The following is a 27,033-nucleotide window of genomic DNA, read 5'->3' on the forward strand; positions in this document are numbered from 1 at the left end:
TCTATTATTTGCAACACTGTTATAAGTGTTGCAAATACGTATATTATTTATAGAATTTTAAATTACTAGCTGCCCTCTGGGTGTTCCCCAATATTTCAAGAATTATTGAAAATTATTATCAGGGATGCTTTTGAAATATAGTGTCTGATTGCCAGATTGTTAGAATAAGTTACTTAAGAGAAGGCATGCAGAAGGAGATGACTGGTATGGAATAACGTCCTCCTGAGGAATGACTGAGTGGACTTTGATTCTCCAGTTTGAAGAAGATTCAGTGGAGAAAATAAAATAACTCTATTATCTGAAAAATCCAGAGTGCCATACACTTATTCAATGTCTCTTTTATGTAAGAATGGCAAACACAAGTACAAGGATGATGGCTCAAAGCAAGTGAAAGAAGATGTAATTCACTGCCAGAAGGTAGGATGGAGCACCTATGCAGGGCATCTGACCCCAAGGGTCAGTGAGAATGGTTTCCCCAAAGGAGGTCCTCTAGAATGAAGGAGAAGCAATAAGGATAAATTTTGAGCATGTCTGGGAATTCACAAGTTATTAGGAGAAACCTGGGCTCATAAGAAACAATATAGTGGAGGTGGTGCAGATGATGAGTTTCAGGGATACCAGCAAACCACCTACAGACTGTGCATGTCTGCCCCAGCCAGGCCCTGAGATGATCTCAGCTGGTCAGAGCACGGTGCTGGTAACACCAAGGTGTGGATTCAATCCCTGTATGGGCCATTCACTTAAGAGTTGGACTTGATGATCCTCGAGGGTCCCTTTCAACTCAGATATTCTATGATCTATAAATTACTCTTACAGGTGATGGCAGTCACAGATTCATGATTGCTGCCAGCAGATACAAAGAACCTTTAAGCAGAATGTCTTTTTTTGTGTGGTTGTTTTGACACATATCCATTCCCTTTTCTTCTCAGGTAATAATGTCTGACAATGTCTCTCTCAGAAAACCCCAGATGTCTGTAAATCAGTCCTATACCTCTGGACTCTATTTATTATGCTTCTGGAATACAGATAATAAGACGTCATTCCTTCCATCCATTTAGAATAGTGGAGACATGTTGTACTAGCAGATTAATCTTCATGCTTTCTGTAAATTGTTATTCCTGGAATTCTATAAATTCTCCTATTTGCAAATGTTGGTCAATCACAAACATCTTCAGGATTTCTCACAATTCTGGCTTTGTCAAACTATATGATACATAAATGTCAGCCTGTCTTGGGAGCTGAAAGGTTAGATAAGCATGCTAAGCCCAACCCGACAAATTTGTTCATTTGGTTATCTAATTAATTCTTTGCCCTTTGTGGATGGCAGAGTGATTATTTTCTCTATCCTGTGCTTCTGTCAAGACTCAGGATACACACCACACCTGTTCCTGTAGCACTAAATAGCTTTGATCCTGTGACAGTTACCCAGTAGCTTTTCCAGAGGAGGCTCATGAAGAGATAATTTTCCCAGTACAAGTGGTCAGAGAAGCAAGGTTTCCATACTAGGTCCTCAAACCACTGACAGATAAGCTGCTGTATCTGTAACTATCTGACACTTTGGGGACAGATGGACGTTTTTGTCTAAACGAGTATGGCTGTTCTCGTGTTTCATACCCAACTCCCTTTCCCTGGGCCTTCAGGCAGATACATATTTGTTCCTGGTATCATCACCTTTCAGACCTTTTATCACTCCATCTTAACTGTGTTACTGTGTTGGTCATATTACAGCACACTGAAAAGGGAAGAGGGGCAACTACCTTCTTGTTGTCCCACATCAACTCAAAAAGCTTCTAAAAATGTAATTTTTTGTGGATTTAGCCTCCATGTAGGAGCCTTCCATTACATCTGATGCAAAGATGATTTAAGATCATTTATCTGCATTAGCAATTCTGTAAGTTTGGACTGTATCCTTCACTGTTCATGCAGCTCTCTGAAAGCCACAAAGATACTCTATCATACACATCATTTGTGTTCATTCATGGGATAAAGCCTGTTCCCTGTGATTTAAATTATGTGTTTGCAAAGTTGTAGGGGACTGGTTTTGGAGAACAGGAGGAAAGGAGACACCATTCCCAAGGTGCATAGCTGTCACTGCCATGGTAACCCCACAGTTTCATTTGGTGGTGTCCTGTTTCACTGAAAAGCTTTTTGGTGTTCAGTCTCCTGTTCCACGGACAAAGCAAGAATTCCTACATAGTTCTCATGTTAGACAGCATGACTTTTAGGCTCAAATGATCAGTGTTGCCAGAAAAACTGCATATACATAGAGAGATGTACCTTCAAACACATTTTTGATCTCAGCAAATGCTCCTGCATTTAATAGAAACAAATGAGTTGAGATTTGAAAACGTGTACTTTGATCTTTTGAGCCTGTCTTTAAACAATACTCTTTTCTAATGAAAGCACAAAGATAATTTATGCAAAGAGAACAGAAAGATAGCCTAAACTTGTCAAAAGTGTTTGATATTTCATGCTGATTTTCTGCATCACTGAACATGAGTTTGACACTTCACCAGGGCCAAATAGAATTAATGAAAATCTTTGAGGGATTCCTTTCTAAAAATATATTTGCAAGCCTTTTTTTCACAGCTGTCACTTACCCCCAGCCTAGAAAAGTTTCTGCTGTAATACTGGAACATGGGCACTGAAGATAACTTTCAGCTAGCTACTGAACACTGCAAAATAGTCAATGATATATACTGTATATTTTAGGGGAAAGGGGATGTATATCCTAAATTTATATTTTTTTCTTCCCCCATCATAAACCAGTGGCATGACCATATCTGCAGGTTATTTCAGCAGTTGCAAAGTTGGCAGCAATCCATATTCTGTGCAAGTTACTGACAAGAACTATTTATTACCCTATGGACTGTGGGGCTATTTCACCTTAAGAGACAGATCTTCTTCTTCCTTATGCTCTTTTGGAGGCAACCAAACTGAAAACAATTAATTACCAGGCCATTATTTGTACCTTGCCATTGTGAAGGCAGCAAAACTTTTTTTTTTTTTTTTTAATCCAAGCCATTCTGATAGCAAAAACAGAAGTGGAGGCAGAAGCAATTGAAATAATATATATTGTTTGCTCCCATTTACAGCTGATCTCATACCTGTACTGTCTCCTTGCACAAGAGCAAATCATACAGCAAATTTGGGATGTTATCTAGCAGCAGAAAAAACCCGTGTTGAGATAAAAATGGCTTGACTTCCCTGGCAGAAATTTTCAGCTAATTAAATGATGAGGATTGTACATTCTGCCTGTTGCCAAATAGACAACACAAGTAGTCAGTTCCAAGTGGCCAAGACCAGAGGGTACTTACCCAAGGTTTCCATAGGAGCACGGAGGTGTAACATCTAGACCAGTGGCTGTAGCGTGTGAGCTCTTACTAAAGCTGCCTTGCTTATGGAGATCTGGAAGTTGTCTAGTAGAATGCTAGTTTTTGAAAAGTGTTTCAGGGAATGGTTGCCCAGTAAATTTAGTGCCAATACTAAGAAAAAGTAGAAGTTAATAAGGATTAGAATTTGAGAACACAGTGATAATTAACCATATTGAGAAAAACAGCATTTGTAAAGGGAAGTGCTATTCCACAAACTTAGTGGAGAATCAAAGGTATGTGGATAGTTGGGAGAGCCAGCTGGTAGTGTCTCAATATCCATAAGCCATGTGAGAAGGTTTATCACCTTTCTTAAAGAAGCTAAGTCTGTGTCTGTGATGTTATATAAGCTAGTTTTGAGAAGTGATCCTGGACAAGGACAGGCTGATAATCCTGCTGCAGGAGTATAAGTGTCCCTGGGGATGGTGTCTGAGTGTCCAAAGTGGCTTGATCTGAAGCAAATCCCAGGAGCAGCTTGGAGAGAAGCTGAGTCCAGCAGCTCTATTTATGTATATATCGCATTGGGGCCCAGCACAGCGCTCCTATACTGCCCTCAAAGGCCATGGATCCTCTTTGCCCCTGATGAACCTCACAGCCCTACTCAGTAATGTCCCCTCTACCCTTGCTGTCCTCCTGCGCAGAGCCTGCTAGCAGGTTATGAAACAGCCCTCGTTGTGTACTGAGGAGGGATTACCAGGGCATCAGAGACCTTGCCTGGTGCTAAGGACTCCTCTGCTTTTTGTAAAATATATTCTATATCTAGGACATCAACACTGTGCTTTGCTTGAGCTGTTTCGAAGCAGGCAGTAAATGCAGTGTGGAGAAGTGAACTTCTGTCACAGCGAGGTTGCTTCTCCCTTTTGCCTTCTGACTGCCCATGGCAGCCTCACCTTTCACCTGCAGTCTTGCCAGCAGCCAGGGGCAGAGCTGGGTCACTGGGCTCATATCAGGGCTCTGCTCTTTCCATGGCCGCTCACCACTGCCTGAACAGTCATCCAGTCCAGAGCTGCTCTCTGAGGCATCTCTGTGGAGCCAAGCTGCAGCTGGGTGCTGCAAGGACAGCTTCTTTCCTTGCTATGAAAATATCCGGGAGGATGGGTATGGGAAAGAGAGATGTTTGTGAAATGTGCTGTACTTCTCTAGTTTTCAAACAAGCAGAAACTCCATACTGTCCTTTTCTTCCACATTTAACAGGCAAGACCCTGCACCAATTCTTTTTAGCTACCTTCCCTGTCTTTCCAAATAAATAATTTTGAAGGAACTCCTGGTTACCTTTGTAACAGCAGTTCAGTAAGCTCAGGATTTTGGGGGACAATATAACGTGCTGGATCAGTTAACCTGAGAGTGACATGATTGCTGCAGCTCCACACCCTCAGGTCCAACCAGTGCCAAGACTGCAGGTGTGTTCCCAGCTAGACATTTACACAGAACATGTGTGTACACCCTGGGGGGGAATTGCACAGCTGTGCTCTGGTTAGAAGTTCACACACTCCCTGAAAGAAAAATATTATCTTCTTGACTCAGAGTCAGGAAAAAAACCATCATAAAAAAAGTAGGAAGTGGGACCCCAAAACCTGAACATTGCTTGGCAGATAAGAGGGTGTCTGAGCAAGGAGGCATACATTAAAACAGGATTATCTGTGTGGTACGAAAGTTGCATGCTGATTTGTCAAGTTTTTCTTTCTCCAGAAGGAATTCAGTAGCAATCCTTTTCACAGGTGGCAATCAATCCCACAGACATCTTTTCTCCAGGTGTCTGACATGTGACTCTGGGAACATTCTTGGAGATGTCATGACACTCAACTAGGAATCCAATCAGGGCAAGCTGTCCTGTAAAGCTGCAAAGTATTTATCAAAGCCTTGAAATTTAATGCTAAAAAGAGTGACTACTTTTGACCTTGATTATATATCAATGATGAAAGAATAACGCAAATTTTCACATAACTGGATCGCTGCTCAAAAAAATAGCTTTGGAAATTATATGAGTGAGTGTATGTATGCATATATAAATATGTATCTATGTATGTGTGTGTATATATAGACACTCAGATCTGTATGTATGCATAAACTGCCTTCCCAGGCACATCTACAGGCTGGGTGAGGAATGAATCAACAGCAGCCCTGAGGAGAAGGACTTGGGGGTGTTGGTTGACAAGAAACCCAACATTCCCTGGCAGTGTGTGCTGGAACACAGAGACCCCCTGTGTGCTGGGCTGATCCCCCAGCATGGGCAGCAGGGGAGGGGAGGGGGGAATTCTGCCCCGTTCAGGTGACACCCCACCTGTAGAGCTGCCCCAGCCCTGGGGCCCAGCACAGGAAGGATGTGGAGATACTGCAGCCAGTCCAGAAGAGGCATGGAGATTCTCCAAGGGCTGGAGCCCCTCTGCTCTGGAGCCAGGCTGGGAGAGCTGGGGGTGTTCACTTCAAGAAGAGAAGGCTCCAGAGAGACCTCAGAGCCCCTTCCAGTGCCTAAAGAGGCTCCAGAAGAGCTGGAGAGGTACTTTTTTACAAGGGCCTGGAGTGATAGGGCAAGGGGGAATGGCTTCACACTGAAAGAGAGTAGGTTTAGATCAGATATTAGGAAGAAGTTCTTCCCTGTGAGGGTGGGGAGGCCCTGGCACAGGTTGCCCAGAGAAGCTGTGGCTGTCCCATCCCTGGAAGTGTTTGAGGCCAGGTTGGATGGGGCTTGGAGCAACCTGGTCTAGTAGAAGGTGTCTCTGATGTTACAGCCCATCCCAGGAGATGAGAGTAACCCAGGTTCTTGTTAATAGATCGCTTGGGGTGCATTTGCTTGAAACGACACTGAACGATTAATGTGGTTTTTAAGAGGAGATCACAGATTTCTCTGATGTTTGCTGATATCCACAAAGAATGAAACCCCACATTTTCAGTGAGGCCATGTTAGGCAAAGTTATCCGGATTATGCTGGAAACATCACAGGAGGTAAGTGTCTGCCTGAGCAGTTTAGAAGACTCAGGATAGTTTTGCAAACAGAATATAGACAATGGCTGACTGACTATATGATGTTGCTGGCTATGCTGCCCTGGGAATGTTGGTTTGCACATTACTTTCATGAACAACAGTTGAAAGTGGATCTCATTTTAGGTTTAAATGTCCTCTAAATTATGTTCCAAAGTGGCTTGAACGATTGAAGAAGTTTAACTTGAACTAAGATCTTCTTGCAAAGAAGACACAAGAATTAAAATAATAATCAAAGATTAAGCGGGATTAGGAAGGAAGGTGTAATAAGTTCTTATTCTTTGGGCAGAACATTTGAGATAATATCTATTGTATTCCTAAAGCAACAGTTATAAGGGATAATGACATTATTTTTCAGAGAAATAATGATTTTCTCATCTAAGGAAATATTAGATGAAATTTCCTGTTGAGAACAAAGGAGGATGTCTGATTAGACCACTTTAAAAGTGGCTGAAACACTTTGAAAATACCTGAAGCAAGATTTTTAATTGTATAAATAAGTTTAAGTAAGCAAGGAAAAATGTAAACCCTAGAAGAATTCAGGGTAATGATTAAAATGCAACACTGAACTTCTCATTATTTACATGGCATAAACTCTACAATTTTTATTATGTAGGCATTACTCATCTATAGATTAATTACCGACAAAGCAGTGATTACAAAATAGAAGTGATAGAATGTCACATTTTGTGCAATTCTCTCACTTTACAGCACGGGAGGCATTTACTCTTCACTTTCTGCCTTCTTGCCCATTTCCCGGCTCTTCGCTCGGAGCTTGTTGACCTGTGACTCTGCAATGTCAGCCCGCTCCTCGGCTTCCTCCAGCTCATGCTGGATCTTGCGGAACTTGGACAGGTTGACGTTGGACAGCTCCTCCTGGGGATAGGAAGAAACATAAAATAGGTTTTAAAACAATTCTACTGTAACACTGCCCTGTACATGCTGCGGCATTTTCACTTTGAATAATTAAAAAAAAGATTAACCCCTAAGATTATGAATTAGTATGTAATTATCTCTAATATTTCCAGGGGGAATCCAAGCTAAACATTTAAATGGTCAGTAAGACATACCAAAAGTCCAGCTCTGGATATGAAGTGCTAGTGCACTTTGGAATTTTTGAATAATTATAGATAATTACAGTTATTGCCATTAAATCATCTTTCAGTTATTTACTGCTTTAAAATTATATATTACAATTTTTTTTTTTTCTGCTAGGTGAAAATATTAAATAAAGCAAGTGAAAGGAAGCAGAGACCTACTACCACGATGCTAAGCTGCATTCAAACAGAACTACACAGGGTAAAACATCGACACAGAATTCCACTTCCACCTTGATAAAGACTGTCTGAACACAGTGATACTCACAGCCTCCTCAGCTTGTCTCTTGTAAGCTTTCACTTTAGTTTGCAGTTTGTCCACCAGATCCTGCAGCCTGAGAACATTTTTCCTGTCTTCCTCAGACTAAAGAGAACGACAAGATAGAGAAGCATCTCTTTTACCCTTCTCTGCATGAAATAGAGAGTAACATTTCTAATTGACATTGCTGACCAGTCAGACAGAAGTGATAAGCTGGATCTTCCTAACATGACCAGAAACAAAGTCATCTTCTGGTGCTTTCATTATTCTCCTTTTTCTACGTGTGACTCAGGACAGAGAGAAATCCCTCAGGGCCTTATTTTGGGTTCTGGGAATAAGAATGTATCAACACAAAGAAGCTTCCTGCCTACCTGGTAGGTCAGTTCCTTCACCCTCCGCTCGTACTTGCGCACACCCTTCACGGCTTCAGCGCTGCGCTTCTGCTCAGCATCAACCTCCCCTTCCAGCTCCCGCACCTGCAAGGACAAGCCCATCCCTGCAGCTTCCCTGGCAATGTCTCTCCAAGGACAGCCTCACTCACCCACAACCCCAGCCCTACACACCCTGGCCTCCAGCTTCTGGATCTGCTTCTTCCCTCCCTTCAGTGCCAGCTGCTCGGCCTCTTCCAGACGGTGCTGCAGGTCCTTCACCGTCTGGTCCAGGTTCTTCTTCATCCTCTCCAGGTGGGCACTGGTGTCCTGCTCCTTCTTCAGCTCTTCTGCCATCATGGCCGCCTGATCAGAGCAAAGGGGCAAAGCCATTTTGGGGCTGCAGATATTTGGGGGACAGGACATTCACCATCAGCAATGCCAGGAATGTCCAACTCACATCTGTGATGGCCTTCTTGGCCTTCTCCTCAGCATTGCGGGCTTCCTGGATGGTATCCTCCATTTCACTCTGGATCTGGGAAATGTCTGTTTCCAGCTTCTTCTTGGTGTTGATCAAGCTGGTGTTCTGTTGAGCAGCGTCAGAAGTTTGTTTTTGTAAGTTCATTATTTGAAATCAAGAACATTACAGGATTTTCAATAATTTAAGACATAATTATGTGAAAAATCAATACCAGAGATTTTTCTAGTAAAATTTCTTATCACTGGGGAAAAAACATTTTGTTTTGGTTTTTTTTCCCCAACAATTAATTTTATTAATATGAGAAAGTGCTCAGAAATATAATGTGTACCACATCTCATCCACGGAAAGCAACAAAAATAGAGTTAGGGAAGTCAATGAAATTACTTCCTCTTCAGCATTAGGGAAGAGTAATCCACTCTCAACAACTGAAAAGAGGAAAAATTTTGAATGTAGGTGGGATGAATCCCTTCCAGAATCGTTTCATCACTTGAAACTGCACACTTTCCACAGATTTCAGCACCTGACTGCTCAATGGCTCTTATGACACATAGCTCGTGTCAAACTCTGCTTGATAAATGCTAAATCAGAGCCAGGAGTTCATCCCCACTTTCTTGCTAGTAAAAAAGTACATGAGGATTCCTCAGTGCTGTATTTCAGCTGACAAGGAATGAATGTTGCTGTGGTCTCAGAGTTCCATCCCTGACTGCTCAGAGAACCTGGCATGTCCATGTGAATAAAGTGTCTGAGGACACAAGTAAGGCAGAAGCATGGGTGTCATTGTATGCAACATGGGAAAACAACCAGTGCCCACATTTTTTCAGCAAAGATCTCTTTTAGTACCATGATGAATACTTCAGAAAAAAGAACTGCCTTCCTCCTAGTTGAGCCTCCAGTGGTGACTGGAATAAAGCATAAAAGTGTTCTCCCAGTTACTGAGAGTGCCATTTCTCACCAAATGACCTCACCTGGGTATGGAGGAGCTGCACACGCTCACTGGCGTCCATTAATTCCTGCTCAGCCACTTTTCTCGACCGCTCTGTCTGCTCCAGGGCTGCCCGCAGCTCCTCAACTTCAGCCTGCAGCAGGTTTGCCCTGCGCTCCACCATGGCCACCTGCTCCTTCAGGTCCTCCTGTGTCCTGAGAGCATCATCCAGATGGATCTGAGTGTCCTGTAGAGCCATTGAAAGAAATCATAAGCATATTTAGAGCTGTTGTGGACTGAAAGTATCAACTAAGATATTTCTCTGTTGGCAATTTCTGTTCAACAGACCTTGAGGACTCCCTGGCTGTTTCTCAGGTTCTTCTGTGCCTCTGCAGCCTGGCGGTTGGCATGGCTCAGCTGGATTTCTATTTCATTCAGGTCTCCCTCCATCTTCTTCTTCAGCCTCAGGGCTTCATTCCTGCTCCTGATCTCAGCATCCAGCGTGCTCTGCATGGAGTCCACGACTCGGAGGTGGTTTCTCTTCAGTTGTTCAATCTCCTCATCTTTCTCTGCTATCTTCCTGTCAATCTCAGACTTCACTTGGTTGAGCTCAAGCTGCAGGCGCAGGATCTTCCCCTCCTCATGTTCCAGGGAGGCCTGGACAAGAAAAAATAAGAATACTTTTCATATGACAAATGTTGAACCTGAAGCTCTGAGTAAAAAAGAGTGCTATGTTTAGATAATATCTCTACTTTTCAAAGACCTCTTCTCCTCTTTTGTCTGGGAATGAGGTAAACAAGATAGCGATCCTAGACACTTAAGAGAGCAATAAACAATGCTGTGTACCTCAGCCTCTTCCAGAGCTGCCTGGATTTCAGATTTCTCCTGCTCAATCTGCTTCTTGACTTTCTCCAGCTCATGAATTGCCTTTCCTTGCTCAGCAATCTGCTCCGTGAGGTCAGAAATCTCCTCTGTGGAAACAAGGATCATTGGCATGGTCAGGCACAGAGCAGAATGGCAAGGGCCCTGTCCCACCAAGGTGACAGGCATCTTTGCAGACCTGCAGGCACAGACCCATGAACAATGGTGGTAATGGCTGATAGTGAGAAAGCCCAGTGAGGAGCAGAGGGCCAGGGACTTACGCTGCAGGTTCTTGTTCTCCCGCTTCACTGTTTCCAGGTGGTCCAAGGACTCCTCATAGGCATTCTTCATCTTGAACAGCTCCGTGCTCAGAGAGCGCGACTCCTTCTGCGAGGCCTCCAGCTCAGCCTGCGTTTCCTCATACTTCTGCTTCCATTCTGCCAGGATCTGAAGAGAAACGGGGTGTGAGTAGGGATGTGGCAGTCATGGGGGAATGCTCTGGCCAGGAGTCCTGGTGCTGGAGGCCAAAAGACCTTGTCAAAGTTCTTCTGCTTCTTATCCAGAGCAGCGCAGGCAGCATTGGATCTCTCCACATCAATCATTAGGTCCTCCACTTCATTCTGCAGCCTCTGCTTTGTCTTTTCCAGGGAGGCACATTTGGCATTGACAGCCTCAACATGTTCCTCTGCATCCTGCAGGCGCTGTGCCAGCTTCTTCCTGGGAGGAGAGAAGCACAGTGCCACGTTAGGGCTTGGAAGGGCATGAGTTTTGTACTGTCATGAGTTGGTTATTTTGGAGGTTTTGATCCAAATGCTTTCCACAGTGGTGTTTATTGTCCATGACTGCACGCAGACAGCAAGATCTATCACTTCTGTGTCTTACCACTTACAGAGTATTAGGCCTGTCTTAGCATTTCTAGCCCTAAAGCCTATGTTTTCTCTTCCAATCTACACTCTGTCTTTCCCTTCCTCTCTCCCCTTTATTTACAAAGACAGTATATCCTTGCCTTCATCCCATTCTTGTGTTAACCCACTCTCAGAGATTCCAATTTCCCTTGACCAGTTTCTCCCATCATTTGCCATCCTGCTTCCCACATACTTGGCCTCCTCGAGCTCCTCCGTGCGCTGAATCGCGTCCGTCTCGTATTTGGTCCTCCACTGGGCCACTTCGCTGTTGGCCTTGGACAGGGCGCGCTGCAGCTCCCCCTTGGCCTCCTGCTCCTCCTCATATTGTTCCCGGAGCAAGTCACAGTCGTGGCGAGCGGACTGCAGGGCGTGGGCCAGGGCGTTCTTGGCCTTGAGAACAATAGCAATGTGACCATGAATGGAAATATCCTTGGAAATGTCCTGACTGAAGTGCTGATGGGCACTGATTTTGCTCTGAGTAATGGCAAACTACTGAATGAAAATGGAAGGTCTGGGAATCTGCAAAACAATTAATATATAGACTGCAGGGAAGGGGCAACAAAACTGGTATGGGAAGGCTTGCACTGTATTACCTAAGTGTTTTTTTCCTCCCTTTCATCTTGTTGATTCTGTGATTTCATATGTATCTGAAGCTCCTCCTAAACAGAAGGAACCCACTGCAATGGACAACTCAGAATTTGTAGAGCCTTCTTACCTTTATCTCTTCCTCTAAGTGCCTTTTGAGTTCCTCAATCTGTTGGGTAAAAGCCTGTTTGCCTCTTGACAGCTGAGAAATTAGAGCATCTTTCTCATCTACCTGGCGTGAATATTCACCTGGGAGAATTCAGATGAGTAAAGAAACCTTGTTATGACTTAGGTAGAAGTGTTAATCTTGATAATAAATGCCCACATAAATATATTTTGCGTTAAACAAAATTTTACTTCTTTCATGGATTCTAATCACTGATACCTACCCACATTTATCTCCGAGGCTAGAAATGACCTGTCATGTAAAATCCAAATAGCCTTACTCTGTGTTTGCATTAAGCCTTGAGTTTACAGAATGAGAACTACAGTGCCATCCAGAGGGATTATAGCCCATGGGAATCTCAGGAGGTTTAACAAGGCCAAGCAATCCAGGCGTGGCCTCATGAGTGCTGAGTAGGGGGAATGATCACTCTCTGCTAACCCATTGGCAGTGCTTCTCCTAATGCAATTCATGATTCTCTCAGGGTCCTGTTTGCTGTCTTCATCTCAAAAACACATTTTTGGCTCAGGTTCAACTTAGTTCATGTTCAATCCTCCAAGACCCCAGGTGATTTTTTACCATTTTTTTAAAGGACCCAGATAATATACAGTGTTCTCTTAAAAACACAAATGTCTTACCAGATTCTGTTTGTAGCCGAGCTCTCTGAGTACTAAGGTCATTAATTATGCGCTGCTGTTCCTCCTCCTTTGTCTTAATCTCACTGAGCTGATCTTCTAGGGAGCGACACATCTTCTCCAGATTTGCCTGTTCGCATGAAGAACAGAAGGAAAAATGATTGGTGGCTCAACACATAATTTGTGAGAATATGAAATCTTATGAAGGAAAAAAGAATGATTCAGAAGCCAAAATTTCTCAGTTAACTGATATATATTACTAGGAAGTTTGTGCCCCCAGTTCCAGCATTTGTATATTCCCTGCCCATTGCAGGAGGGATGAAACGAGATGATCGCTAAGGTTCCTTCAAACTCAAACCATTCCATGATTCTATAATTTATTAATGTACACTAATATATTTTCAATAGATAACAAGAATGATGGGACACTGTAAAATGAAGAAATAATTTTAAATTCTGTTTGTCTCAGAGATTGTATCACTGAAGTATTAAAGGAAGGAAAAGAAAAATAGGAATAAAAAGGAAAGGTCAATTTCTATTCCAGGAGTAATTTCTATTTTAGAAAAAATTAAAAAGCAATAGGGTGAGTGCCTCTCATTTTGTAATATTCTGAACGAAGCAGTAAGTTCCCCAGAGTTCCTTAGGTTAGGTGTTACAGCTCAAATTTTTTAGCTCTCATGCAAAGGATACAAAAATTACTAAAATAATACTGAACTTTTTAAACAAACATACATGTTGCAAAGTGCAATCATTTATTCTAAAATATGACTAACTAAAATTTCTGTGTTAAAATATAACTACTTGGTTATGTTTGAATTAATGAGCAGAAATATTTGTGTACCTTGGCTTTGGAGACAGACTCCATGTTGCTGGCCAAGTCATCAATCTCCATCTTCAGCTCACTCTTCTCCTTCTCCAGCTTCTGCTTCACGCGTTGCAGGTTGTCGATCTGCTCCCCCAGCTCAGCGGTGCTGTCCGCCTGCTTCTTGCGCAGGGCGGCAGCCGTGGCTTCGTGCTGCAGCGTGGCCTCTTCCAGGTCACGCCGCATCTTCTGGAATTCTGCCTCGCGCTTCTTGTTCATATCGATCTGAGCTGCTGTCGCCCCTCCTGCTTCTTCCAGGCGCTCGCTGATCTCCTCCAGCTCCCTCGACAGGTCAGCCCGATGCTTCTCTGCTTTAGCGCGAGAGGTTCGCTCTGCCTCAATCTCCTCCTCCAGCTCCTCAATACGGGCCTGGAGAACAGCAGGGACCCTTCACAGCCGTGCCCTCCTCCTGCCTGAGCTGAGCCTGAGCAAGGGAGGGGAAGGAACAGAGACTTGCCTGCAGCTCCTTGATCTTCTTCTGAAGTTGCATGCCCAGGGCTTGTTCATCCTCAGTTTTGCTCTGGATCTGGCTGATTTCAAAGTCTTTCCTTTGGGCAAAGTGAACCGTGTTAGAGCTCAAAGAAAAAACACAAGTGCTCCAGCCCAGCACTCAGGTGTCCCACAGCCACACTTACTTCTTCAGTTTCTCCTCCAGCTGCTGCTTATCATTCTCCAAATCCATGATGCTGTCCTGGGCCAGCTTCAGGTCTCCTTCCAGTTTCCTCTTAGCTCTCTCCAGGTCCATGCGCAGCTTCTTCTCTTGCTCCAGGGACCCTTCCAGCTAAACACAACAAGACCATCAGTGCTCTCCCAGCCAGGTCAGACTCCATACCTGTGCTGGTCCTGCTCTACATCTGTGTGCTTACATCGTCCACTTGCTGCTCCAGCTTGGTCTTGGCCTTGGTCAGTGTATTGACTTTGTCTTCTTCTGCCTGCAGGTCATCCAGGGTTTGCTGATGGGCCTCTTGGAGGGCTTTCTTCTCTTTTGTCAGCTTGGCGATGGTCTCGTCCAGGGCTGACATCTCCTCCGTCAGGTTTTTCACCTTTGAGAAGAAGGGAGGAAGTGTAAATAAAGGAAGTAGATATAGAAGTCCTGTAATAGCACAGGGCTCTTTTCTGGAGTGCGAGTGACAGGTTCTACCTCATACCTTGTTTTCGGTGGCGTGTTTTTCCTTCTCCACCTTGGCCAGTGTGAGCTCAAGGTCATCAATATCTTTCTTCAGCTCTGAACATTCATCCTCCAGTTTCCTCTTCTTGGCTGTCAGCTCAGCATTCATCTCTTCTTCTTCTTCCGCTCTCTCTGTCAGCTCCTTAATTTTGGCTTCCAGCTGGATTTTGGTTTTGATGAGCTGGTCACACCTTTCCTCAGCATCAGCCAAACCATCAGCTTCCTACATGATTCATTTAAACAAAACAGTTTTCAATTATTTAGTTTTTCTTACTGATTTTCACGGAACAACATAATATTGTCAAAGATGCTTTGCAATCTACTTTGTTGGTAAAACCTAATAATATAAGAGTATTTGTTTTAGACTGCCTCCATCCCCTAAATGAAGGAAAATATCACCGTACATTCTTAAAGTCTTTAATTTTCATTCAACTTTAATGTTAATTTGACAATAGTGTCGTTGTTCATTGTATCTTTTGAAAACTATACTTCTATTGCATTTTTGTGGACTGGAAATAGTAATAGATCTTTGGCATAGAGGTCTACTACAGAGAGCCATGTAGGCACATTTTTTAGGATATAGTGTTTTAAAACCTGAATGTTAAACCCTCAAACATTCTTCTGAGAAATTCCTGTTCAACTCTTCACTAGAGGTTTTCTGAGCATGAATTAGATGTTTAGCTTTGGCAAAATTTTGTGATAAGGTCACTGTTCCACAAGCATATTTCTAGCACTACTTTGGGATAATATGTCTTTACTGAGACATTTTGGATGATTTTATATAGGATATTACAAGTCAAAAACTTTAGCAGTACTCACAGCCTGCACTTGGAGCTGCAGGTCATTTTTCTCCTGCACAAGCTTCACCATTTTCTCCTCCAGCTCCTTCCGCTTTGCCTCAGACTTTGCAAGCTCTTCCTTGGTTTTCTCAAACTCTTGTTTCATGTTGGCCATTTCCTTCTCAGACTCTGCACTCTTCAGCAAGGGCTTGATCTTGAAGAACAGCTTCATCCATGGCCAGTGTTTGACATTCATGAATGAACGGACATTGTACTGGATGCAGAAGATGGACTCCCTGAAAAGTAATAACAAAACATATTTTGGTACGTATTTTAAAGTCTATAAAACCTATTCAACAGTATATATTAATATGTATAACATGAAATTCTACAATAATACTTTTTAGTTGTGTATATATATATGTTATCTATATATAGTATAAATGTATATATATAGTTCTGTATATCTCTATGTAGAAAACATTTATCATGTATTATTAAATATATATTTTTAATAATATTTAGATCACATTTTATATATAATATATGTATTTCTGCAGAAAACCTTCCAGTACTACATAGAGTATCAATCTGTATGGATAGTTTTGGAGTCCAGGTGTTTGGCTCACTTTTATGGCCAATGAAAAGGAGCACTTCCATAAGTTGACTTGATTTCTTTTATGAAAGTTATCAAGGGGAAGAGGACACTTCTCTTGTGATAGAAATATGTGTTTCTTTTTATTTTAGCAGTCACCTAAATTAATTAGTGTAAACTAGATATCAAGTTTCTGGATACATATATAAAATGTAACTTAATGAATTCAGCAAAAATTAGTACAGAGTGTTAAAAAAATTTATTTGTTTCCCTAAACTGGGATTTTACACTGCTCCATCTATTTTCAGGATATATCCATATTGGCAAACTGAATTAATGAGAAATAAATGAGATTTTTGTAAAGCAACTTCTTTTCAGTTTCGTTCACCCCATTAGTATTTGACAAGGATTGGCCCAGCAGGCCAAGTAAATATCTACCTCCTCTCCATCATTTTCTTGAACTCCACCCTCATCAGGTAACCCCGGCACATGGCCTGGGTGCGGGTGATGAGCTGTGCCAGCTTCTCATCCCTCATCTCCTCCAAGAGTCCCAGCAGCCCAGCTTTGAAGAACACCTTGGGAGAGGGAATGTTGCAGCACATCATTGTCAGGTAGAGCAAAGCCCAGGGACTCAGTGAATGGAGAAGTTTGTACCTTGGTGTGTCCAAATTTGTACTGGGTGTGGTCCACATCGATTGAGCCAAGGAGCTTCTCAGAAGCCTTCTTGCTATCGATGAACTGTCCCTCGGGGATGGCGCTGGCATTAAGCACCTTGTATCTGTGGCAGGAAATAGAATATGGAGAAGGCCAAATTCCTGGAAGCTCAATCAAACCTGTATTAGCCAATGCCATTGTTAAGATTTTCTGGAGGGGGATCAAGTGTGGAAGACAGTTGAATAAATCTGAACTCTTCCTTGAATAGAAATCATGCTTTCATGGGTAAATATGTTTTTAGGGAAAATTGCATTTCTCTTAGTCCAAAGATTTTTGACACGGAATAGGTACTGATTTCCTTGGGTAACTGCTGACATATTTCACATGCCATGTTATCTAAATGCCTTATTTCTAAATGAGAACTTTATGTACAAGAACAAAATATGTGGCAAGGGGAAGCAAATCCCAGTCCTAAAAAGTGGCAGTACATACTATCTGAGTATTTTCCAGCTGATACAGAACAAGAAGCAAGATACTCTCATTGTATTTGGTTTTCCAACAAGTTAGTCTAGAATGTCCTTTAGTATCTTTATTCATGTCTGTGCTGACAGGTGAAAGTCATCTTGCTTTGTTCTCCAGGTGCCTAAGGTAGTCAATTTCTGTATGGTTAAAAAATACTTTACCTCATACCAGAATATGAATAAAGAACAGGAATAAGTAATAGCTCTTTTAAAATGTCTTTTTTTCTCAATAGCTGTAGAAAGAAACCAGATGACTAACTTGGACAATTGACTTTGTATACCTAAAGGTATGTACAGTGAACCTCTCCCCTAACTCCCACAGTTTTTAAAACAACTAGGAAATGCAAATTATTCAGCATTTGTGGATATGGTGGAGGGTGATGACGTGATCTGACCTCTGTTTAAAGTCTGCATAGAGGATTCTGCTGGGGAACCCTTTCCTGCAAATCCTGATCCCTTCCAGCACGCCGTTACAGCGCAGCTGATGCAGCACCAGCTCGTGCTCCATGGCACCTAATAAATCACAGAATGAAATAGTATTTCATTTTACTGCACAGAGAAGGTCAGATATATCACACATCTGAACTTTAACAACTTACCGGGTGTTTTTGTTTCATTAGGAATAAGGCACCGCACAAAATGGGGGTGAGTGCTTCTCAAGTTAGCCATCAGCTTGTTTAAATTTTCCTTAGGAGCAAGAACAAAGCCTTGGGTTTAAAAGTGTCACTTATACAATCTCAATACTAGGTGGAGATAAAAACACTAGAATATAACCATAGTCAGTAAATTTTTTTTACAGAACTTTTGGGCAGTTCTGAAAGAACACTTCCCAAGATTCAGTAAGAATTCCTCTTTACTAGAAGCAAATTATTTTATCCTTTCTGAACACAAAGATATATTAGATCAATATAAAGCTTTTCGGAACTGAATTTCTGTTTTTCGTTTCATAATGTGGTAAGTTTAGAATGATTATTCTACAGTACCCGGAAGAGAGCTGAAACAGTCTGGAAAGAGGAACCTTTCTTCTTGGCGCCCTTCTTGCCACTGCCACCACTGCTCTCTAAAAAGTAATACACTTTTGTAAAGAAGCGAACAACAAAAGCACACAGAATCTGAAAAACCTTGTGTGTTCATCTTTAAAAATCTAGCAAAAATAAAAATACTATCAAAGTTTGCAAATGCATACAGTGGTTAAAGTTATGAAAAGAGACCTGAATTTTTCAGACGACAGTAGTAGGAAATCTAGTGACGTCAAGCTGAAATTTAGAAAGTGCTGTCAGGAAATAAAATGTAACATTTTGCATAGAAAGATATTTGAGGAACTAAATTAAAAGCTAGTGAATACACCAAATGCAGTGTTTATGTGTCCTTACATCTAAGAGTAAGCATAAATTTAGTAGCATGTTGATACATTTAATTGTATTCCCTGAAGTATTTGGGAATGGCCCAGATTTCAGAAATCTGCTTTCTCAGCTAGAGAATGCTGGTTTAGTGCTTTAGAACAGCTGTCTTATTCTAAAACCTACAGATATACTAAGATCTCTAGGGAGTTGTAATATCCTTTATTAGACTGAGATCCAAAAAGATATGAAGTTTCGGGTTTTCAATTTTAGAAATGTAAATATTATTGCAAATTATTATCACAAGATTCTAATTTCTTTTTCTGTAAATTTTAGTAGAAATGATTTCAAAGAAATCACCTGCTTCTGCTCCACCAGCAGAGGCAAAGAGTAAAGCCAGGGTCTTCAAGGTTGATTTCTGGTACAGCCCCACAACAGTTTCATTCAGAGGGTCCTTGTTCTTCTCCAGCCAGCCAGTGATGTTGTAGTCCACTGTGCCAGCATAGTGCACCAGGGAGAAGTGGGCCTCAGCCTTGCCTTTGCCGGGCTTGGGCTTCTGGAAGTTGTTGGACTTGCCCAGGTGCTGGTCATAGAGCTTGTTCTTGAAAGAGGTGTCAGTTGCCTTGGGGAACATGCACTCCTCTTCCAGGATGGAGAAGATGCCCATGGGCTGGGAGAAACAGCAACATGTGAAGGAAGTGTGGAAGGAAGGAAGAAACAGAGGCAATGTATGTAAGAAAGAGGAATGGAAGATAAAAATAATCCCAAAAAATTGTCCTCAGTATGTGTAATCTTATGTTTCTCCAGAAAGGACATTTTGTTAGTGGATATGTCACCAGTTATACAGAAACAAGCTCCCCCATAAGATTCAGGGTTGAGATGTAATAAAGATCTAACATGTAGAAATTAATTTTGTACATGTTAGATGAAAGTGGAAAGCAAAATGAGTGAAAGGAGCAGCATTCAACTATAAGAAAGAGTTTAAACTTCCTATATGCTCTTTCTTTGAGACAGAAAATTTCTTAAGAAATGTTAAAATGGAGGTTGCTCCACGTATTTACTTACACAGCATGCATTAAAAAAATACACACCTTTGAGTATGAACTTCAGTGTAGTGACTAAGACTGAAATTTTGGCTCCATAAATCATATCTATAAGGCAAAAAATCTCTCAGGCAGTGAAATAAGAGACAAACACAAATGTATATGAAATGCTTGGAATCCAGAAAAAATCCTGGTTCATGCTGCATTAAATGTGAGTGCCTCTGGTTAGCATGGTCTAATTAGAGCATAGAAGATTCTTTTTACATTTTACATCTGAAAAACTATTAAGTATGTGGGGGCCAATAACCTTCTCAATGAGCTCAATGCAGGCAGCCAGGTCCATGCCAAAGTCAATGAACTCCCATTCAATTCCCTCCTTCTTGTACTCCTCCTGCTCCAGCACGAACATGTGGTGGTTGAAGAACTGTTGCAGTTTCTCATTGGTGAAGTTGATGCACAGCTGCTCCAGGCTGTTGAACTGCAGAAAGCAAAGATTTACTTACTTGTGGATTTCAGTTCCAGGAACACTTTCCATCTTCCAATAGGCTTCATCCTTATCCCATTAGGGTCTGCATGATCGGAATCTTGAACTTCTAGTGCTGGAACTGGACAGGTGACTGGCATATTCCATCCTCTAATATATATACCCTTTTAGGCCCTGGCAGTGTCTCAACATATTTCTGAGCTCTGAAAAGATTTGCAGAGCTTAGTCCAAGTCCAGCTTTTTATTTGTTTGAATCTGTGTACACTGCATGTCTATTCCCAAGCATTCAGAGGAAATCTGGCTTCAGCATTAACAAAATCTTACTTTAAAAAGGCACATATTACTTCCTCAAAGTCTCCCTCTGATATTATTTATCAGTTTTCAATGCAATTTTCACTTCTGCATGCAACAACAACCATCTACAAATATCTGCAGCCCTGTGGCATACTACATGTTATGAGAACCAGAAGGGTACCATTCTTAGAGTAAAAGGCAGGATTATGCAATAAATGAAAATAACCCATAATTGAAATAGAGCAAACCCCAACCCTCAGATTTTTCCAATTTCTTAATGCCTCTTCCAGGAAACATTTATGGAGTTCCTCCTCTTACATCAAAGATCTCAAAGCCAGCAATGTCCAGGACACCAATGAAGTACTGCCTGGGCTGCTTCGTATCCAGCTGCTGGTTGATGCGAACAACCATCCACAGGAACATCTTCTCAAACACAGACTTAGCCAGGGCACCCACTGAATTGTATACCTAAGAAAAGGTTAAAGGAAATCTACCATCTGCAGCAAAAGAGGAAGTTCAAAAGATTTAATTCAAGTAATTTTTTTTCTATTATCACTTGTCTCTTACCTGCTGCACAGTCTGACCCTTGGTCACGTATTCATTCCCCACCTTGACTCGGGGGTAGCAGAGGGCCTTGAGCAGGTCTGCTGAGTTCAGACCCATCAGGTAGGCAGCCTTGTCAGCAACTAAGGAAACAAGCATAGAGAAGGATCAGATATTAGCTCTCCAGTGAAACGATCTTGCAGTAATTCAGAATTATTTCTGCAGAAGCCACGTATACCTTACCACATTCTTTAAAATATTGTAGTTTTTCTTGACTTGCTAATTTTTTTCTGATTTAATCTATATGATTAATAAAGGTAAATATTATTGCAATACCTTTACAGTGAACATGCAAGAGACTAGACAGACAAAAGGAGCAAGGGCCATGAAAATGGCAGATCAAAGAGTCACAATTTCTGAATAAGCAGAATAGGAAAGTGGTTGGTGAAATACACTGTACTGAAAATTGTAGTCAGTGAAACTCTACTGTCATTGGAGAGAGAGAGAGAGGTAGATTAGTGAGGTAAAATGCCAAAAGTATGAATAGGATATCTTGTACAACTTTCATATATTTTCCCTAAGGATAAATATCAAACACATTAAGTCTTTCCCAGCTCTCATTTTATCTGCAGCTGGGTTAACAAACACAAGCACCACAGCACTGCATATACTCTGTCATCACCTTCCAATTTGCTGCCTGTCCCATCTCGTAATGAAGCTGAAAGCATGCACCAGTACTATTTACAGAGTTCTTCAATGTGAGGCGGCCAAACCTCATTATATAAGATATATACAGAGATGCTAATTTTGAACTGTTTTTATTTTATGTGTTATTTCCAACTAGGCATTTAAGGCACATTTATAACTAGAAAGATGAAACAAGAAGAAAATTTCAGTTTTGTAGATATGTATATACATATATATATACATATATACACACACTGTAGTTTTATGCAGGCCACTCCACTATAACTATATCATTATTCATTAGTACTTGAGAGTTGCTCCTGGTTCTGTGTCAGGTCTGAGAAGCTTCCATTCAAGACAGCAGCAAAGCTTGCTTTACTTCTGCCTGCCTCCTACTCTGACAGTCAACAGATGCATGCTTTAGGAGACACTGGACCTAATTTTTTGCATTGTTCAAAATAATCTGCAGGTTCCACTGAGTTGTGTTCCTCCAGAGAAGTCCTCTGGCTAACACCCACTGCTATTCTGCATTACTGGCACTGGGGAAATGCACAGGCTGAGTCAATGATTCTGACCCTGACATGCTGCCTTTAACTTAGTGAGTGTTCGGTATCCTCTGTGCTCTGGGATGGGTTGTGCTGGTACCTTCGGTGCCATCCGGCTCTGCCTGCTCCTCACGCTGCTTCTGCTTGAACTTTAGGTTCCCATAGTGCATGACAGCCCCTGTCAGCTTGTAGATGGCTGTTTTCTCATCTGGAGTGAAGCCCAGGATGTCAATGGCGCTCTAACAAATGAGTCATTAAGGTAAGTACCCCAGCTGCTAAAGGTCAGAGAAATGAAACTTCACCTAAGAAAACTTCTGCTACTTACGTCCGTGGCCATCAGCTCTTCCTGGTCGTTAATGCTGGGAACTGTGATCTCACCTTGACTCACGTACTGATAGTCATAGGGGTTGGTGGTGATCAGTAACATCTCTGAGAAGAAGGACAAAACCGAGACAGGTCAAATGCAGTTGGCACGGGAAGGAATTCAGTGTTGTTCCATGACCTTTGCGTGGAGGAGTTAGTGTTCCTTCCTACCAATTAGCTCCGGCTTCTTGTTGGACATGATCTGATAAAAGATGTGGTAGCTTCTTTCCGCCTTGAGCTGGAAAGTGACTCTGGACTTCTCCAGCAGATCTGGCAAGGATGGTAGGACAGAGTCAAGCACAAGAAGTGGGGAAGGCTGGAGGGAAGGGGGATCAGGCCAGAAGGGTGTCTTACAAGTTTCAATATCAGCAGAAGCCAGCTTGCCTGTGGCACCAAAGTGGATTCTGATGAATTTACCCTGAAAGCAGCAGGAAAGTAAATCAAGACCTCTTTTACTAATCCAGACAGCAGGGATATTCAAATTGGTGCTGACAGTTGTCCCAAGTAATGACTTACAAAGCGCGAGGAGTTGTCGTTCCTCACGGTCTTGGCATTTCCAAAGGCCTCCAGCAGTGGGTTGGCACTGATGATTTGATCCTCTAGTGTCCCCTAAAACAGAAGTCTTCTTGTCATGACCTAGTTCATCAGGAACCTGGATAGTTGCAGGTTTCTACCCCTGGGACCTCACCTGCATTTTGCCTGATGTCTGCTCCTCCTTCTTCTTGTCCCCACTGGCTGCAATTGTTGCAAAGTACTGGATGACACGCTTTGTGTTCACAGTCTTCCCGGCACCGGATTCTCCGCTGTCAGAGCCAAGAGAGAAGCAGAGGGTGCGTGGTCAGGCAGGAGGTCCCCTGGCACCGGGCAGCCCCGCAGGGACCCGCGCAGGGGCTGTACGTACGTGATCAGGATGGACTGGTTCTCCCGATCTGTGAACGAGGCAGAAACAAATAGACATTGTAAATGAAGAACACAAAAGTACTGAAAATGAATGTAAGTTATGGTAAGAAAAAACCTGCATTTCCTCTTTGTTTACTCCTAAGTCTTTTTTTCCACTTCAATTCCTTGCAAAGCAATTTGCACTTGCACTCTTACCTCAAAACATATTCACACCACTTATGACCCAAACTTAGAGAGGTATGGATTTGATGGGGGGGACTGCTAGATGGATAAAGAATTAGCTGGAAGGCTGCATGCAAGGAGGAGTTAAAGTCAAAGGCTCCATGTCCAAATGGTTAATGAGCGGTGGAAAGACAGAGAAGGACTTTTTACCAAGTCAGGGGCAACAGTTTTGGGCTCAAAAACGTAGATTTTATGATGATGGCGGTGAGCCATAGCCACAGGTTGCCCAAAGATGTAGCCAATATGCCACGACTAAAAGTGTTCAAGGTCAGCTTGGACAGAGCTTTGAGCAACCCAATGTACTGGAAAATGTCCCTCCAAATGTCATAGGGAAGGCCCATGACATTTTCAAAGATCCCTTCCAGCACAAAACATTCTGTGATTCTATAATGCTTTGCCATTGAAAACCCTTGAAGAGCCATGTGCTGCTTCTCTGTTCCACTCTATGGTCTTTTCCTTCTCCTGCGTACAGTAAATTGTTTTAATTTTCTGCTACACAGACTGCTTTTAGAGCATTCTTTTAGAGAAAGGGAGAGTAAAGACCCATGACAATGGAATCCTGATCATGGGTAACACTTTGGACCTCAACAGCACAGAGAAAGAAAGGAATGGAAAAGGTGGAATCAAAACTAGCAGCAACATATAATTCTATTTCATTTTTGATGACAGAGTTTTATCAAGACAAACCAGAAGAGTTTTGATATGATGCTTATCATGAGAGCTCCTCACCAGTCAGCATGAACTGATAGGCATTGTCAGAGATGGAGAAGATGTGTGGAGGGGCCTCCTGGCGCTTCTTGCCTCGGTAGGCCAACACCACCTCCGGGTTGTACACCGGCAGCCACTTGTAGGGGTTGACGGTGACGCAGAAGAGACCCGAGTAGGTCTGCAAGGAAGGGACACAGCACGTTGGCTTCCCCTGAGCCTGGCCCAGCACTTCCTGCCGCTGCCCAAAGGAAGCTGCTGCTGCCACTTACGTAGATCATCCAGGCTGCGTAACGCTCTTTGAGGTTGTACAGCACAGCGGGTTCGTGGAGGTGGGTCATCATGGCCATGTCCTCGATTTTATCGTACTTGGGAGGGTTCATGGAGAAGATTTGATCTTCCTTCACGGTCAGGGTCTGTCAGAAGGCACGAAGGTACATGCATGTCAGCTAAGAGCCAGAGTGGGAATGAACTGCTCTTTGTAAATCTTGCATTTTACCCACCTCTCCCGCTTCAGTCTTGACAGTGACTTTGCCCGATTCCCTGCTCTGGATTGTGCTCTTCACATAGGACTCCTTTGCATGTACCACAAAGACAGAGGTCTTGGCATCAAAAGGTTTGTTCTGGGCCTCAATTCTCTCCTTCTCTGACTTTCGGAGGTAAGGAGCTGCCTCCCCAAAGACGGCCATCTCAGCATCTGTAGACATGGCTGCTGCTTACTACACGTAATGTAGCAAGTACCTGTGAGGGTGGAGAAGATATTAAAATACTGCATGATGGAAGAAACTCCTATAGCACATTAGATAGCTCTTGCTTAGGTATCAACTGGATTGCCTTTTTTCCCCTTCTAATTCAGAGTTCTGTTCTGCTTTTTTTTTTGGGTTTTTTTGGGTTTTTTTTGGTGGTCAGATCTTTAGTCCCACTGGACGATTGCATTCACAGAAGAATGCTTTCTGTCTTTTTGTATTTGGGGCTCCAGCACAGGAAGGACATGGAGCTGTTGGAGTGAGTCCAGAGGAGGCCATGGAGATGCTCCAGGGGATGGAGCCCCTCTGCTCTGGAAATAGGCTGGGAGAGCTGGGGTAGTTCAGCTGGAGAAGAGAAGACTCCAACGAGACCTTCTAGCAACCTTTCATTACCTAAAGGAGTTCCAAGAGACTCGAAGGGGAACTTTAGACAAGGGCTTGGAGCAACAGAACAAAGGGGAATGGCTCACGATTGAAATAGTTTAGATTAGATATAAGGAAGAATATTTTTTACAACAAAAAAATTTCTTTGCCTTCTTAGGCAAAGACAGACTTCACGACTTAAATTGGTGCTATCAATTCAAATGAATGGGTGCAATTTCCTGACTGGTTTTGTCTCTAATGACATGGTTTTCCACTTGATTAATATGTTATAACTCAAATAAGAACAATTCCACAAAATAAACACATGAGGTTGAAAAATGGTCCCAGTTTTTCATACAATATTAACATTGCTTATATTATCTCACAGTTTCTTACAAGATTCCTAACAGGAATAATACTAACTATTCCTAGGAGGAATAACACTGCCATATTATATATCTTAGTATATACTATGTCAGCATATATTATGTTATTATGTATTATAGTATATTAGTTTATGTTATGTACATTACACCTATATTGTATATTGTGTTATTTTATAGACACTGGATGCTGTTATCACAATATATCTTTATGATGCTATTAAAAAGTATAATATATATAGTAGGTTAGTAGACATTAATATATGTATGTAATGTGTCAGTAGATTAACTTTTTAAAGTACTAAACTATTTTCTTTTGATTGTTTTGTTTGACGTTTCCTGAAATCAATGCTATGCTAACTCTCCTTCACTGATTCAAAGCATGCTGGTTACATTCCTTACATGACTGCTCGTTGACATTTTATAATTTTGAGGGATATATCCCAGTGATAATATCTGACAAAATTAATATAAATTAATGTAGAAAGTAAATGTGAAGAGTTTACTTTCCTGGGTGTAAATATTTAAAACTGAATTTAGTTGCAGTTCCATCTCTCTTTTTCCAGTTATCCAAGTAGGTATCATCCTTTATTCAGTTCCCAAAAGCACCAAAAATCTTTATTCAGATTACAAATATTTGCTTATATAATTTTCTCACAATTATGCAATATTTTCAGAGGCAGAAAAAAGCCTGTAAGAAAACTCAGATTGCTTGCTTTTAGCAGTTTGATATTTTGATACACAAAATTCTAACCACATTCCTCAAGCTTCCATGTGAAAAAAAGAACATATTAACATTATTTAAATATATATTTCTTTTTCTGTTGCTTCACAGTCAGTGCCAGTGACCCTGGATGTTTGAGATAAATGCAAAAAACCACCCCAAATCATTGGAAAGTACTTTCTGACATTTTGGCTTTTTTTCCTTAAGACAGTTTCTCCAGGAACTGGTCTCTGCTGGAGATTCCTGGGCAATGCTGCAGTGATCAGTACTTTTAAGATCACATTCTTAAAGAATCTTGTGACAAAAATATTGGCAATCCAGCCCAATTCTAGTACTGTATTTATACAATGGAGATAAACATAATGAATACCAGGATTTCCAGCATACCTGCATAGAAGCCCTGCCTTAGAGCAGCTCTACCTTTCCCTAAAAAGTGAATAAATCAAGGTCTTACCTTCTGTGAGACAAAGAGTTGCAGATTGGAAG

General features: G+C 41.9%; 1 protein-coding gene and 1 long non-coding RNA gene across 3 annotated transcripts; one reads left to right on the forward strand and one right to left on the reverse strand.

Moving 5' to 3' along the window:
* Positions 1 to 6,901: 6,901 nt before the first annotated feature.
* Positions 6,902 to 25,330, reverse strand: LOC116453320 (myosin-1B). Its single transcript, XM_032128617.1, has 38 exons — positions 24,835 to 25,330; positions 24,604 to 24,747; positions 24,356 to 24,512; positions 23,406 to 23,433; positions 23,193 to 23,307; positions 23,021 to 23,113; positions 22,859 to 22,922; positions 22,676 to 22,774; positions 22,467 to 22,570; positions 22,242 to 22,380; positions 20,934 to 21,052; positions 20,685 to 20,834; positions 19,896 to 20,066; positions 18,906 to 19,215; positions 18,189 to 18,265; positions 17,805 to 17,892; positions 17,601 to 17,718; positions 16,685 to 16,808; positions 16,469 to 16,605; positions 15,476 to 15,731; positions 14,637 to 14,879; positions 14,355 to 14,531; positions 14,124 to 14,269; positions 13,946 to 14,036; positions 13,468 to 13,857; positions 12,630 to 12,756; positions 11,959 to 12,077; positions 11,437 to 11,633; positions 10,872 to 11,055; positions 10,620 to 10,785; positions 10,324 to 10,448; positions 9,826 to 10,134; positions 9,521 to 9,724; positions 8,535 to 8,660; positions 8,270 to 8,440; positions 8,078 to 8,182; positions 7,716 to 7,811; positions 6,902 to 7,226 (listed from the first exon to the last, which is right to left on the reverse strand). The coding sequence occupies exons 1-38, from the start codon at positions 25,036 to 25,038 to the stop codon at positions 7,074 to 7,076; spliced, it is 5,826 nt and encodes a 1,941-aa protein (XP_031984508.1). The 5' UTR covers positions 25,039 to 25,330; the 3' UTR covers positions 6,902 to 7,073.
* Positions 15,673 to 24,348, forward strand: LOC116453329. 2 transcript variants are annotated; one of them, XR_004243754.1, is made up of 6 exons: positions 15,673 to 15,759; positions 17,439 to 17,492; positions 22,066 to 22,194; positions 22,297 to 22,400; positions 23,285 to 23,507; positions 24,296 to 24,348. It is a non-coding gene; the product is annotated as an uncharacterized LOC116453329 (long non-coding RNA). The 2 variants fall into 2 exon arrangements; XR_004243755.1 differs by having other exon boundaries at positions 23,285 to 23,497; positions 24,296 to 24,346.
* Positions 25,331 to 27,033: the final 1,703 nt, after the last annotated feature.

Source organism: Corvus moneduloides, chromosome 19 (genome assembly GCF_009650955.1).
Source record: "Corvus moneduloides isolate bCorMon1 chromosome 19, bCorMon1.pri, whole genome shotgun sequence".
Taxonomy (NCBI): Eukaryota; Metazoa; Chordata; class Aves; order Passeriformes; family Corvidae; genus Corvus; species Corvus moneduloides.

Coding starts and splice junctions, on each gene's coding strand:
- LOC116453320 (XM_032128617.1), bottom strand. CDS start 25,038: ATGTCTACAGATGCTGAGATGGCCGTCTTTGGGGAGGCAGCTCCTTAC. Junction 23,114..23,192: donor AGACATCAGGCAAAATGCAG/GTGAGGTCCCAG, acceptor CTTCTGTTTTAG/GGGACACTAGAGGATCAAAT. Junction 13,858..13,945: donor AGAAGATCAAGGAGCTGCAG/GCAAGTCTCTGT, acceptor GCTGTTCTCCAG/GCCCGTATTGAGGAGCTGGA.